General features: G+C 48.2%; 2 protein-coding genes across 6 annotated transcripts in view; one reads left to right on the top strand and one right to left on the bottom strand.

Annotated features, from left to right (window-relative positions):
• LOC8037145 (CUGBP Elav-like family member 4) overlaps positions 1 to 14,272 on the top strand; it is a 279,808-nt gene that overhangs the window by 95,457 nt on the left and 170,079 nt on the right. The gene's annotated exons all lie outside the window — the stretch shown is intronic.
• On the bottom strand, positions 3,960 to 6,423 carry LOC115311154. Its single transcript, XM_029969798.2, has one exon. The coding sequence runs from the start codon at positions 6,420 to 6,422 to the stop codon at positions 3,960 to 3,962; it is 2,463 nt and encodes an 820-aa protein (XP_029825658.2). The 5' UTR covers position 6,423.

Raw genomic sequence — 14,272 nt, 5'->3', positions numbered from 1 at the left:
GTGTAGTTGATAACAGTTCAAACTCACACCGGCAGATTATTGCTTCAGCTGCATGAGGCAAAGACAACAGATTCTGCTACGCTAGACGGTTACTCATACTGCGTTGAAGTTACCCGACCACGTGTAACCTTCTGCACTCGTGTAGAGTTACGAATTTCGCCCCTACAGTTTACAGCAGGCCAAAAGTTCAACTAAAGTTTGTCCTTCGTACAAGTAAACTCGCCCACGTCTGCGTGGTGAAGACTGACTTTTTACTTTATTTTCGTTCCTCACGTTTTTACCCATTAATCGGTGAAAAAATTAACCTCAATTTAAGCAATGATCAATTAATCGGCTGGTGAATTTATCCTTTGCCCTGCCCTAGCTATAATCACAAGCCTGTAGGTTCGAAGATTGGTGGAGGAGGTCTAGAGAAGCGTGATAATAGACAAGACTAGGGAAATGATTTAGCTCTAGGCGTAATTCATATTGAAACGTAAAGTGGAGGGGGCGGAAATGTTTCTAGGCTAGAGGACACAAGGCAGCCGCTCGATACAAAAGCGTCAATAGACCAGAGGATATAAATAATGCACTTGCTGGAAGTATTCTGGTGGTCTTCAGGATGCCTCTCTAGAAATTGGTCAGAATTAAAGCTTCGCAAGAGACCAGCGTTTAGCTAGAGAAGCAAAGTGTGCTCGTTCTGCTACATAATCAAGGGCTAAGTGACGGAAGGAGCTTCGTCTCAATGAAATCAGCGAAATACTGTTGATAAAAACTAAGCAGCAAAGCATGGCAGACACAGCCCTGTTTTTTGTTTTACCCTTTATCTGTCACTTCAATCTTTCTTTCTGTGAACACTTTTTAATATTTAAATTAAATAATCATCAAGGAGGAAATATTTGTTTCAAATTGAACACGAGCAGAGAAAACAGTGCTCTTCTGAGTAATCGGAGTGTTGAGCATTTTTTCTACTTTCCGCCGTGTGGGTCAGTTACGCAGAGCAAAACCCGTAAAAAAAATATAAGAATATTCTTTAATGCCAATAGGAACAGGAAATAGAGACGCTGAACCAACATGATATCAAACCAAGCGTGCTTTATCTTCCAATGAGTCTGATTAAAATATAATAAACCAACACATTTTTTTTACAATTCTTCTTGTAGCCTCCTTTTGTATGCTGTATGAGCAGCCCAGCTTCGGCACTCACCCCACGAAGACCGATAGCGCATTGGGTGTTTAACACAGTACCGATTTTGTTGTAATCTGAACTGAAGTAGTTGTTAAGGCGTATTGTCTTTCAAATTGCCTCCCGGTGGAATTTCCTGCATTACCAAATGACCAGGGCATGAATGACCTAATTATATCACTCATTACGGTACTATAGTGATGTACTTAACCAAACTGCCCATCTTCATAATGTAGCACACGGCCTTCCTTCTCGCAAGGCTTGCGCACGTGCAGACGTGCCAGCTGCCGAAAGAGAACATTTCCCGCTAGTGGTATCGGCGCAATGATAATACAGTCGACTCTCATTGATTCAGGCTCTCTCCATTCAAACTTGCGGATAATTCGAACTAACATGCAGGTCCCGTCCTTGCGTCTCTGTGGGAGAAAACTCCCGGCAATTCAAGCTCTGCTTTATTCGAACAATTGCTCGATCCCCCTCAAATCTGAATTAACGAGATTCGACTGTAATTTTGATTTGCCCCAAGAGCCCAGTCCGCCGCATACGGCTTGCGGGGGTGATATTTACAATCGTTTGCTTCTCGCGAGACAATAAAAGGATTCCATTTATTCACAGTTTCTCAGATTTCTAAAGTAAACAAACTGGAGGTGCGTATAAGATACCTCGGATAGTATACACGGAATACTTAATTGTAAGTTCAATCAAAGCCAACAAATACTAAGTGCCAATAAAAAGATCAATTGGCGGAATACGTCAGCATGACCCAAGCAAAATGCCACACGCTGAGCTCTTCCCTTTTCTGTTTTGATTCTCTCCTTTGGCCTTCTCTTTTGCTTTCCCTATTTTTGCTGCCTCTCTTTGGCTTCGTTACGGTGTCTGCGTTATCGTTTCCCAAGAGGGAGGAGCGGGGGAGGGTGGGGGGGGGAGGGGGGAAAGCGCCATGCTAACGTATTCCCTAAGAATCCACTAATGGATCTTGCTTTAATTTTTCTTTCGGGGCTTCTGTCGCACGCAGATCAGCGTCGGCTTGCTGCTTCTTGCGCCGCAAGTCGGCCAGACGAGCTGGGCGCTCTTTCCGCTCCTCTGCCTCGTTCGCTCGCCTTGCACGCTTAGAGCCGGCTCACACGAAGGACCGAATAGCCGTTTTCGCCCGCGGACCGCGTACCACGTGACTGTCACGACACCGAATCCTGCGATCCACGCCTCGCCCACAGACATACGGACAGATGAGGTCGAGCGCCTTCTCACTCGCGTATTTTTGACGGGTGTTTGACTTGAAAAGCGGTTTGTCTGGCAACAGTGCAATGTTTTCTTGCTTTTTTTTTTCGGATTATGCAAACAAAAGGGCACATCGATGTGTTTTTCGCGTTCGCTATTTTATTTTAAACCGCGATTCTTCGTTCTACGCGTGAAAGCAACTCCAGAAACTTTGCACCGCTTGCGCGGCGCAGATTCCTGTACTCTTCCGGGATCGTGTCAAGAAGCTTCCGTCGAAACGCGTCTTGCACGCCGGGATAATTATCGCACGTCCAATCAGCCTTTGCGCGGAGTGCGTCAAGGCATCTCCGAACGCCCCTCCGCCAGCCCAGATCTTCGTCGCTTCTACACCAAAGCTTTCTCGAGAAGGACCACGCCTGCCTCACTGTCATGCCGTGGGTTAGTAAAGCTAGTGGCGCTTCATGCGAAGCCTATCACGGTGTTCTGTCTCGATCGGAGAAGAGGCGCGTACGCTTCCCTTCTCCTCCTCAAGAGCTTCGCTCTAGTTTCGCATTACAGAGATTCGTAAACGTCTTTCATTTTATTTTTCCTTTCCCCGGTCTTTTCTCGCCATTCCCCGTCGCCCCCTCATCTCTCAGACATTACCGCCATCCTTACACACGTCGCCTGTAGGTGACCCCCGTAGCGCTGTTGAAAGTGGCGGAACATGAGCTCTAACGCCGCGTGCACCACTCACGGCTCCACAACGTCACATAGTTCAATCCAACAACCCGCTCCGATGAAGCTCGCTACGACTTTGTGTTTCACAGTCTCGCTGGAATTTGAGCACAGAGAGAGTTTGGATGATCGACATCTCGTCCTCCGTAACGCCATCGTTGCGAGAGTCCCATCAGCACGCTCTGCGAACTGCGGCCCCAACTTCGTGTTCGACGAGTTTAGCGACCCTGAACATAACTTGTAGAGATACAATAGTAAGGGTGCAGGCGAGCTGGTGGATGTTAACCATGTTGAATATACCTGAGACTGGGGTAGAAAAACATAAAAGTCGAAGAAACAGAACGGGACAGGACGACGTCTCAAACTCAGCTAACAGGTTTATTCAGTCCTCCTCCTTATATAGTCCACAAACAGCCCACCACCAACACAAAGGGGCAACTCTAACCAGTTCAACCGCCAAACCCTCCAGACAGTCACTACCAACACAAAGGGACAACCTCTAAACAGTCCAAACGCCAAACCCTGTAATTCCAAACTAGCGCTATGGACGGCCTTCATGCCGATTCACAAAGATAACTCAGCAATGTCCCCCAAAATATAACAAAAGGACCATTACCTCTTCCAAAGTAACAAGGATCCACAAACACATATAAAAAAAAAAAAAAAAAACTTTTTTTTTTTTTTCTTTTTTTTTTTTTTTTACTTAAATTGTTTTCCTTTCCTCCTCGACGAAAGGATGACACGCACTTAACGTAAAACGGTGCAAAGTTGAACAGTACAGCTTTCCCTCTGTCCACCCAAAAAAAAAAAAAAAAAAAAAAAAAAATATATATATATATATATATACACATAAATATAACTATATTTTTAAAAAACTTTTGGAATTTTTACCGAACTGTAGCGACGCCTGGCTTATGCAATTACCTAAAGACTTTATTCGCACCGTCTCCCTTACTAGCCTTTTTGTATCATTCCTCTCCTTGTGTATGATTTCTGTCTCCGACCAAATAGCAGTGCAGTTGTTACATTCGTTGACATGTTTTGCGATTTCTGAGTTCGGTGCATTGTTCTTCACGTTTCTTTTGTGTTCACTTAATCTGTCGTTGATGCATCGTGATGTTTGTCCTACATACTTAAACCCGCATTCCAGTGGTATCTCATACACCACACCATTCTCGCAATCTACCGATTTTTCTCGATGGTTCTTTCTGCAATTGTTCGCACCTGTCTGAAATGGCGTCAATCTACTAAGTTTAAAATCTGAGCTGAAGACCGTGTCTACTCCAAACTTTTTCGCACAAGCCTTCAAGTTGTGCGAAATTTCATGAAAATAGGGGATCACGGCGAAACCAGTCCTTTTACCCTGTTCCTTTTCTCTCCTTCCTTTAATAACTATTTCTAACTGCCGTTTGATAAAACTGTCTTTATACCCTACATTGATCAACCTTTTGCATTGTCTTTTAACCGAATCCGTGATGAAATGAACACACGATCTGTCCAGCGCGTTTCTGACCAACGACTTTACAACCCCAGCTTTTACGGTCTTGGAATGACAGCTAATCCTTGGCAACACCGGTTTAGAACTTTCTTTTCCGTATTCCCAACATACCCCTTGATTTACATGTATACGTAAGTCCAGGAACTCTAGGACCCCTCTTTCTGGTTTTTCCGTAGTAAACTTCAATTCCGGAGCCGCTGACTTTATCTCACGTTCCAGACTGCCCGTTAGATCATTTGTTACCGTGCAAATTATGATGTCGTCTACATATCTTCTTACTAACGCCATACCAGGGGACTTCTCCTTTAGTCTGTTATGCACTACTCGATCCAAGGAGTTTAAGTACACTTCCGCCAAAATCGGTGCGACCGACGAACCTATACAAACCCCGTCTTTTTGAACATACTTCCTTCCTTCGTACTCGATTACCGTCGACTTCAGGTAAACCTCAAGGATCGTTAGGAAACTTTCTACGGATATACCTGAACCTGCTTGGAACTTTACGAGATTCAACTCCAATGCCTCTCTCACTCTCTGCATCAACCGAGTCTTTTCTAGCGAGTAATAAAGGTCCTTAATATCCATGGACACAACAGAACATTGCTGTCCATGAAATTTTTCCAACATGTCAATCAGTTCATTTGAATTTTTTAGAGACAAAGAATTATCTAGGCATGCATACATCAACCCTCGCTGGAGAAACTTTGAAACTACTTTCTGCCAGGTTCCGTTCTCGTTGATGACCGCACGAAGAGGCATTTCAGGCTTATGGTCCTTGAGAAAGAACTTGATACTTAATGTCGATTTTGTAGCACTCGTGATACTTTTTGCTACATTCTTAAAGTCGTCTTCATTCAGGATTGCACAAATGTTCCCTCTCAACTTTCCTACATTGCCCGCCCACTCAGAAAACAAAGATTCCATTGCAACTTCTGTTTTTTTCTTGAATACTGCCATTGGCAAGACGGCAAACTTTCCAGACTTATCCGTTTCCAATAGTTTTAGGGACTTCGTTTCTAACTCCTTCTTAACCGCGTTAACTTCTCTGAAATTTCTTTTGTCTTTCGGGTACGCCTCTCCCATGACTTTCTCCATCCTACTAATAGCGTGATCTATAAAAGCGACCTTTTCTTCCGGGACGACCTTTCTGGCCACAGTGTGAATGGTAGACAACACGTCAAGTCTCGAGGGTTTTACATCTAAACAACACTTCGGTCCCTTAGCTAACACTTCCTCCGTCTCGCGTGTTAACGCTTCCCCACATGGATTGATAGGAGACTGTCGAGACTTAGGCCATGCATCATTCCCAAACCACGTTTTTTGCGGCCCATTATTAACAATTTTTGAGTTTTTTAGACTGTCCAAAACATGTCTGCGCTTCACATACCATAGTCGGTCGAACAGGGTTCTTTTGCTGCTGGTCCATTGATGGTACTCCCGGTGGTACTTGAAATCATCTCCCAGGAGAAGAGTCCAAAGTCTGTCGCAGGCTCCTTTGATGTCCTGGATTCTTTTGCTGGCTCCGTCCCGGTAGGCCTTGATGATCTTTTTCTTGGCGTACCAAGGAACACTGGTTGACGACAGATGCTTGAAGTTTTCCGGGTCCACGAACTTTTTTCGAAGACAGATGCCGAAGAATGCCACATCCGCTTCCAGCTCGGCCAAACGACGGCCCAGCTTGTCCAAAACCGTAATAGCTTGGAGGATTAACGTGCTGGGTGGAGGTGCGAATGTTGAACCATAAGAAAAGGCGACTAAGCCTGCCTCTGGGATGATCAGAGATACAATAGTAAGGGTGCAGGCGAGCTGGTGGATGTTAACCATGTTGAATATACCTGAGACTGGGGTAGAAAAACATAAAAGTCGAAGAAACAGAACGGGACAGGACTTTTATGTTTTTCTACCCCAGTCTCAGGTATATTCAACATGGATAACTTGTAGGTTTCTCACCATACATCCGTGGAAACATGGACTCGCTACTTGCCGTGTGCACGTACGCAGACATCATATAAATACACACGCCACGGAGCACTGATAACGCTACTAATTCAGTGGGGTCTGAACCGCCATAAATTCGCAAAACCAACGCAATGGAGATGGCGGGGCAGTAGTCCCAAGACCGCGGTAGAGCCGGGTCCAGGATTTCCCGCGCAGCTGTTCGATGATGTTTGTCAGTGAGCTAAAAGTTGGCTATTAATGCAATACAGTCAGGGAAGGAGTGTATCGCGCATGACGGAGATGTTGGCGTGACTTAAAAGAAATAACATTTTGATTTTTTTAAAATTTCCGAAACGGAAAACAACAATTCCTATTTGAACGCACTCGCTTTCTCTGTTAAAACTACACGATGCTCAAACCCGCCAATCAGAAACATGCGGTAAAAGCTGCACCAATGCCGACAGTCCCTACTACCGTCTCCACCTCCATCCCCGCTCGTCTAGTTCCTCGTTCGTCCGCAAGAGGAGAACCGGCGGCATGGAGTTGCGAATACCCTAAGGCAATCATTGGAGCGAGGACCACCCCAGAAGTAAAGATGATTACAAGTATGTCGCTCTCTCTCCGGTAATTACACGAAATATATTTTCTAGAGGTCGCTGATCCATAAACTTAAATGAACGAATGAATATCTCCAACTATAAAGCGATACAAGAGGCGATCATTATTTGACGCGGTGTGACAAACACCCTGTGCAAAGAGGTTCCAACGAGGTTTGATGGTGCTTCTCCGCACTGCATCTTATTATTCTATCCAGCATAGTCCATAGTTATTCTATAGAAATATGGCAACAACGTCTATCGAAGCGTGGCGATATAAAATGTATATAATTTCTAGCGTCTAATGCCGTAAACTTCTGTTGAAAGTAAATGTGTAGAAAGTATTCAAAAATCGATACGACGTGACGAGACTGGACGGTGAAAGGGTCGTTAAAATGTGGATACGTTTTCTATAGACTGCCGGAAATATTTTCGTAAGGGCCAGCGACAAATGTCTCTCATAGAGATTTACATCACCCCACCAGTCAATCGCTTTCACTCGTTTTCTGACGTCACCGACATCATGGCTTGAGGAACTATCGTGTTCACCATGGCGCGCGCTGTGTTCGACGATGGATGCGGCCAGAGATTTCGGCTTCTCGAATGGATTTTTCTGCTCGTTACCTACCCGGGTTTATGTCGCAGAGTTTTGTCTGTACCTGCTTTTGTGCGCGATAGTTTCTGAGCGGTGATGTGAGAATTCAACGGTCGTGTCGCCTTCCAATTTTGTACCCGTGGTCAGTGACCCGCTCGGACGATCGTGTAACGAACCGTCGCGACCGGCGAACTCTTCCTCGTCTCCGATTGCCGCTCCTCGTTTAGTGTTTCCTCCCGAGTCAAGTTACATCGCAAATGTAAGGCGGCGTGTGCGTCTCTTCGAGGGTACGAGTTAACCGCCTCTGATTCGAAGCGCTCATCAAGCGCGCAATCCTGTTCTACGAGCAGTACGCGCGGTGTACGACGGTTGTGCCCCCAGCAGGCCCAGACGACGCCCCGCGTGTCACGGCCCGGACGTGCGAGTAATGAAGGCGGTCCCCGGGGCCCCAGGCAGTGAGATTAACCTGGGCGTGTCCCCGATCGTTGCCGGCGAGTGGGCCGACGGGCGTCGCGCACGGGGGCCGCGCTGCCACGACCGGTCGATGGGCCTCCGATTGCGGGCCCCGTCGAGGTCCTCCCGAACGCCGAGCACGAGGTCCGCCCCGAGTCCCGCCGCGGGCTTCTCCTGCCGTCCACTCGGCTAACCACCGAGCTGAAAAACAACCCGGCGGCGCCATACGCTGTTTTCTGCTTCGCGTATACGTTGGGCGAATGGGCAACTCGTTAGTGCGAAATTACACTACGACGGTCACGGTGCGTGAGTTCGCGAGCCGCAACATTCGCCTGCCGCTCCGCTTGAGCTCCGAGGAGCTTTGCTTCGGACGACGGTCACTACTGCGTGGTGCACGTTAAAGACCCCAGGCTAGCGGCTGTACCGCACTGGCTAAATTGCTCATCTACAGCTGGGAGACTCGTCGCCCCTGTGAGGCAGACCAAGTTCTAGGCTGTATAAACACACACACAACCCAATTTTTGGCGCGCATTCTGCTGTTCGGATACTCATCCCCTGCTCGGAGAAGAAGCGACTCGTGTCTTGAGCGTGCGCGCTGGCTGGCGCGAGTTTTCAGCGGCCCACCGAAGTTAGCTGCTACGCTCGTCGCTATGTGCGTCGTGGAAACAGAGCATCGTATTCACCGCGCGCCCGCAGGTGGTCCATCAGGCCGCAGCCCTTGTCGCTTGCCGATTCCCAGCCGCTCGTGGTCCACCTCCGCCGGGGCGTCGGGCAGAGCATTCCAGAGGGGCAAATGCGAATTGCCGCTCGTCAGAGGGCGGCCGATTCAAAAGGGCCCAGCGTGGCGGGGGCGACGCCGGGCCCGAGGGTCCTCCTCGCGCCAGCACCATCATTTTCGGCGCAGGGGCGTGCGAAACGCGAGCGCTTTACTCGTTTCACGAAGCCACGCGCCTGCTGGGCGCTAAAGATTGTACGTTGGGCTCGCAATTCACCATCTGCTCAGAGAGTTGCAAGTCAGAGCCCGCCATTGACCGTACAACACCGAAAACTGCTGCATATCTCTTTTGAGGCTGGAAAACGCTTGGAAAAGAAGTTTTTCGACGCGGTGCGTGAAAAACTTCTGAGAAGCTTGCAAAATCGACGTCTCATGACTAACTTGGAGCTTCAGATTCAACAGTGCTTGTTCGGCGGCCACGGAAAGGGAGCCGTCCTTTTCTTCGCAGCAGCTCTCTGAGCTTCTGTGCGGGATACGGCGTGGCCGACAGGAGCCTAGAAAACGTGAAGGCAAAAAACGCAGGCGAGCTCGTCAATTACATCCTTAGTAAGCCTGAGACGTAATAACAATGAAAAGCCGGACAGATGAACGAGGTCTCTAACACAGCTTGTAATTTATTGGACAACCATCGCCTTACATACATGTCCCAGACCTCTTTCACAATTCAAACGACCTCCTCGCCTTCTACACAGTGTACCCTAACTTTCAACCTATACGGATAACCGCACACAAACCAGAATCACAATAGCATGCAACCCCGAAGCACAAAGGAACACAAACCCCAACACAAAAGGACAGAAAGAAAAAAGAAGATTACGAGAATTTCCCGCACATGTTTCGCAATTTCTGAGTTGCAAAACATGTAGACGAATGCAAGAACTGTGTACCCGAGTGGGAGGTCACTGAAGTCTTACATGGAAAGAAATATAGCAATAGGAGTGTGTTAAGAGAAACTATGCGTATTTTAAGCTCCGGAAATTGTATCAGTCAACCTTCCCTATCCCTTGATAAGGGAACGAAGAACTTTCTAGGTCTGTAGTGGTGCCGGGCTCACAGTCTGGCTTTGGCAAGTGCGGCAATTTCTCGCAATCCTCTCCTTTTCGTTTTTCTGTCTTTTGTGTTTGGGTTCGTGTTCCTTTGTGCTTCGGGCTTGTATGCTTCTGGGAGTCGGGTTGGCGTGCGGTTATCGGTTTAGGTTGAACGTTAGGGTACACTTGGTAGTAGGCGAGGCGGTCGTTTGAATTGTGAAAGAGGTCTAGGGCATGTACAAAAGGATGATTCTTCAATAAAGTTCAAGCTGTGTTAGAGACGTCGTTGTTCTGTCCGGTTCTTCATTGTTTTTATGCCTCCGGGTTACTATGGATGTATAAAAAACGAGTCCTTCCTTTTATCGTAGAAATAATCGGTGCAGCCGTGGCACTGTGCGCTGGCAATGCGAGAAAGAAAGCGACCCACGACGCGGTTATCACTTTCGCCAGCAGCCTATCACTCTAAAAAAAACAAACGTGCATCTACTTTCCCGCACAACACTCGGAGAGCCAATCATCGCAACTTACAGGGGCAGCTCAGCGAATGACGATGCCGAAACGTGTCGTTTTGCATTGCTTAATATCACAACTCAGACTGCGTTTTTGGTCTAAACATATCTAATGGATCGTCATTCGCTGAGCTGCCTCCGTAAGTTGCTGTGATTGGCTCTCCAAATGTTGTGCGGGGAAATCAGACGCACGGGCTTTTTTGTAAATTGCGTACTCCGTTGACTCTTCAAGGCGCTTTGAGGAGGTTTTAGAGATCGTCTAAATATGGCGATAACTTATACTGCGAGCTCTAAGTATCCTAGAAATTCATAAATGATAACGATGCACGGCCAATTTTCCTATTAAAAAAAAAATTAAAACATCGTAATTATTTTTGGCGATGGGATGAGCATTGTGCCGGCAGCCAGAATGGCATGTGACCAATGAAAACGCGACATTTCGTTGAAATTGCAAACGCTGTTATTACAAAATGTGTATGCTTTTTGTACGTGATAGAAGCGGGGGATGCACGAAAGCACCCGATGTCAAAAACGCCCCGTCAGATACCCCATGACAAACGCCCGTCGTCTCTGCCCCGTTTTCAAAATCCGCAGTTTTAGAAACCGATGACACGAATCCCCGTGTCAGGTAGCCGGGTTGAGGCTTCTAACTTGCAGCGGAGCATTCTGCTCTTAACTAAGAGACAGTAAGAGTGCACGCGACCTTATGTAACATAATCATGCCCTGCCCGGGACTCCAGTAAGAAATAACTGGATGAAACTTCACGTTCTTCAGGCGTGCGCTAAAAATGTTCACGTCTTGCGACGTTCGATGTGGAAAAAAGAACAGAACAAATCAGTCACATTAAAAAAAATTTAAGTGACAAATTTAACAATAAGCATTGGACCAAAGCTTTCGTCGACTCTGAAGAAGGCACGGATTCACAGATCCGACGAAGTGGGTTTTGTCAAAACTATTAACATGCAGCTCATGAAGCCATACTTATCACCGCCCCAAACACCAGTTCCAGTCTTCTTACGTCGTTTAAAAGCTAGTATTTGTATCCATTAGGCAGATGAAGGCTAAATATGAGTGCAATGCTGAGATGCAGATTTACGGAATGGGCCAGTTGTAGGCATTCTAAGTTTTTCGGAGGTTCAAGTTAACCTCATACATAGCTCGCAAGTGTCGTCATTGTTTGGTACGGAGGGTTATTTCAACTTACTGGTTCCTTCAAACTACAGCTTCTGTTGTGTGCAACTAACAAAGCGAACCGAACGCTCCCGGCGCATAAAGTACTGACATGGCCGCGAATGACGTCACAGGAAAGCTATGCATTTTGTTTCTCCTTTCACGTAAAATATTTTTTTGCATAGACTCAACAGATTACGTTAAAACATGGAACAATGATGGTTCAAGCGCGAGGCTTTTGGCCCGCGGGGTATACGCGACGTGGCAATTGAACGCGTGGATTTTGAAACTCGGGGCTAATGACGCGGGTCTTGTGCGACAGGGATTCTGCACGTGGGGCAATCGTGCTACACCCGATAGAAGCAAGGACGAGTAGTCAAAAAATGTTAATTTTTCGCCGGGAGGGAACATAATACTGCAATAATCGTCCCAAAAACAACAACTAAAGCTTTTTTTTTTTTTTTTTTTTTTGCGGGTGTGCAGTATTTGGTTGTGAGATCTAAGCGCTCGAGCCCGGGCTCAGTGGGTTGAATCGCAGTCCGGTCTGTATGGGCAACGAGCCGCTCGCATTCGAGATATCAGTCCGCGGTTCCACCGGTCGGAGGTGCGAGGATCCTTCGCTCGCTATTGACTGACAGTGGTCCTGGTGTCGGAACTTGGTCCAGCCGTCGTCAGGAGATAAAATCAGTGTATTGCGATCATTGATTGTTTTTTTTAACAGGAAAATTGGCCGCGTATCGTCATGATTTTGGAATTTCTAGGATGCTAGAGCCAGCAAAGTGAGTTATCGCCCTATCCTCAGAGCACCCTTCAGCTGGGATTGCAGTCAAAGCCGCAAGCGCGAGCTAGCCATCGCTCCTGGCTTTGAGACGTGCATTTCTAGCGCGAGCGCTCGTTCTGCGGAAGAACGCTTCAAAGCAGAGACCTCGTGCTGTCGTGCTTGTTGCTTTGGCTGAAGTCTCAGCTTAAGGTTGAACCGCTGTGGGTTGAACTGAGTATATACTCCGTTTCACCTTATGTTGTACCGCAGCGAATGCTACAAGCGCGAGCTCACAGCGTTGGCAGCTGCCCTTGGTGCACGGGAGCTTGCGCCACCGAGATGTGCCCTAGAGCAAGGAGCTCGCGCTTGTAGCCTTTCCTGCGGTACAACGCAAGGTGAAACAGAGTATAGTACTGAGCGAGCCTAGGGCCGGCGGATACGCGCATCCTACTTTAAACGAAACTATTTTCGCGCGAGCGCAGAAGGCTTCCTGCAAATCTCAAATTGGTAAGCAATGGAAGGTTGTGTTGTGTGCCACTGATTGCGCAGACAACGGACTGCTTGACGAGGCTCGGATTGGTTCAAAAAGAGCTCAAGAGTCGCACCCCGGTATTCAGTGTGCGGCACGCTGGGCTGCGCGGGTGCTGGTGGGCGACGCGTGTCCGGCCGCCGACCCGGGGCACGGCCGTGCCGCACTAATTGGGAGCCCGTGCTCGCGTCCGGCGGCGTCAAAGGATTGCTCAATGCCGTGTTGGCGCATCTCCAATTAGAGGAGCGTCGACTCCGACGTCCGCTCGGCCCTAATTGGACCTCTCCGGCGAGAGACCCTCGAAGCCCCGTGCGCGCCTCGCCCGGGGCTCGTACTCGTGGGCCCCGGAGAGGCCGTGCCGCCGTCGCTCCGATGTCCGGACGCTAGCGGAGCTCTCGCGCGGACCAAGGGCCGCGCCCCGAGCAGTGCCCGAGCACTCCTTCAACCTGCGCGCTTTCTTCGCTCGGTCGGGAAAGCATCGAAGGATGACCGAACGCCGAGTTCTCGTCGATCGCGTAATGCAGCGTCGTTCCATAAATCAGGCGTGGTTCCGGCGCTCCCTCACCGCCATATCGATCCACCGTGGCATCGTTCTCTTGCCGGAGTCACTTTCCTCGCCCGCTGTATATTTGAAGAGCGCACCAACCGCGAAGCGAAGGCATTTTCTTTTACTTGGCGCGCGAGGAAGGCGCTCATCAAGGCACCCTTGTGGCACCTGATCGGTGGCGATGTGCCGAACAAGTGAACAGACGGATTGTTATAGGGATTGCGGACGGAATTAGCCGCAGTCGGTCGATTCTATACAGACCATACACGGGGTATGAATACACGACGAAGTAGAAACTTGTGCAATATAGCTAAATGTTTTCTCTGGTTTTAAGTAAGTCCACGAGGAAAGAAACAGCAAAATGTCATTGTGGTGCTTCGGAGTTACACTCGGAAGTTCTGAGTTCGAATCGCGGTTCCGCCACCGCAAACTAAACTATCTCGACGCTGCCAACACGTTCCTGCAGAAACCTTCGAGAGTTCTGTAGTAGTGTTGACGAACAAGCTTTCGGCTCTGCGCACGAAAGAAATACGCTGGAAATATCGGCGGAAGTTTTAGAAGATGAGAAAAGCCGTCACCGCTGTGTGTCTTCCGGATCGGGTGCTTCGTATTACCTTCATACTCCATTCAAAAAGGCGCGGACTCTTTTTTTCCGAACAAAATCGGCGGTGCGTGCGTGAATAACCGCGCGCTGATTTCGTCCTCTTTCGACCAAACCCGAGCCCGAAATACCCGGCGGACGTGTTTTGTTTGTTGCGTTTATTCCCGGGCAA

The sequence above is a fragment of the Ixodes scapularis genome, unplaced genomic scaffold (genome assembly GCF_016920785.2).
Source record: "Ixodes scapularis isolate PalLabHiFi unplaced genomic scaffold, ASM1692078v2 PGA_scaffold0__279_contigs__length_252992795, whole genome shotgun sequence".
Lineage (NCBI taxonomy): Eukaryota > Metazoa > Arthropoda > Arachnida > Ixodida > Ixodidae > Ixodes > Ixodes scapularis.
Note: the sequence above shows the minus strand (reverse complement) of the source record. Positions and strands in the feature narration are given on the sequence as shown.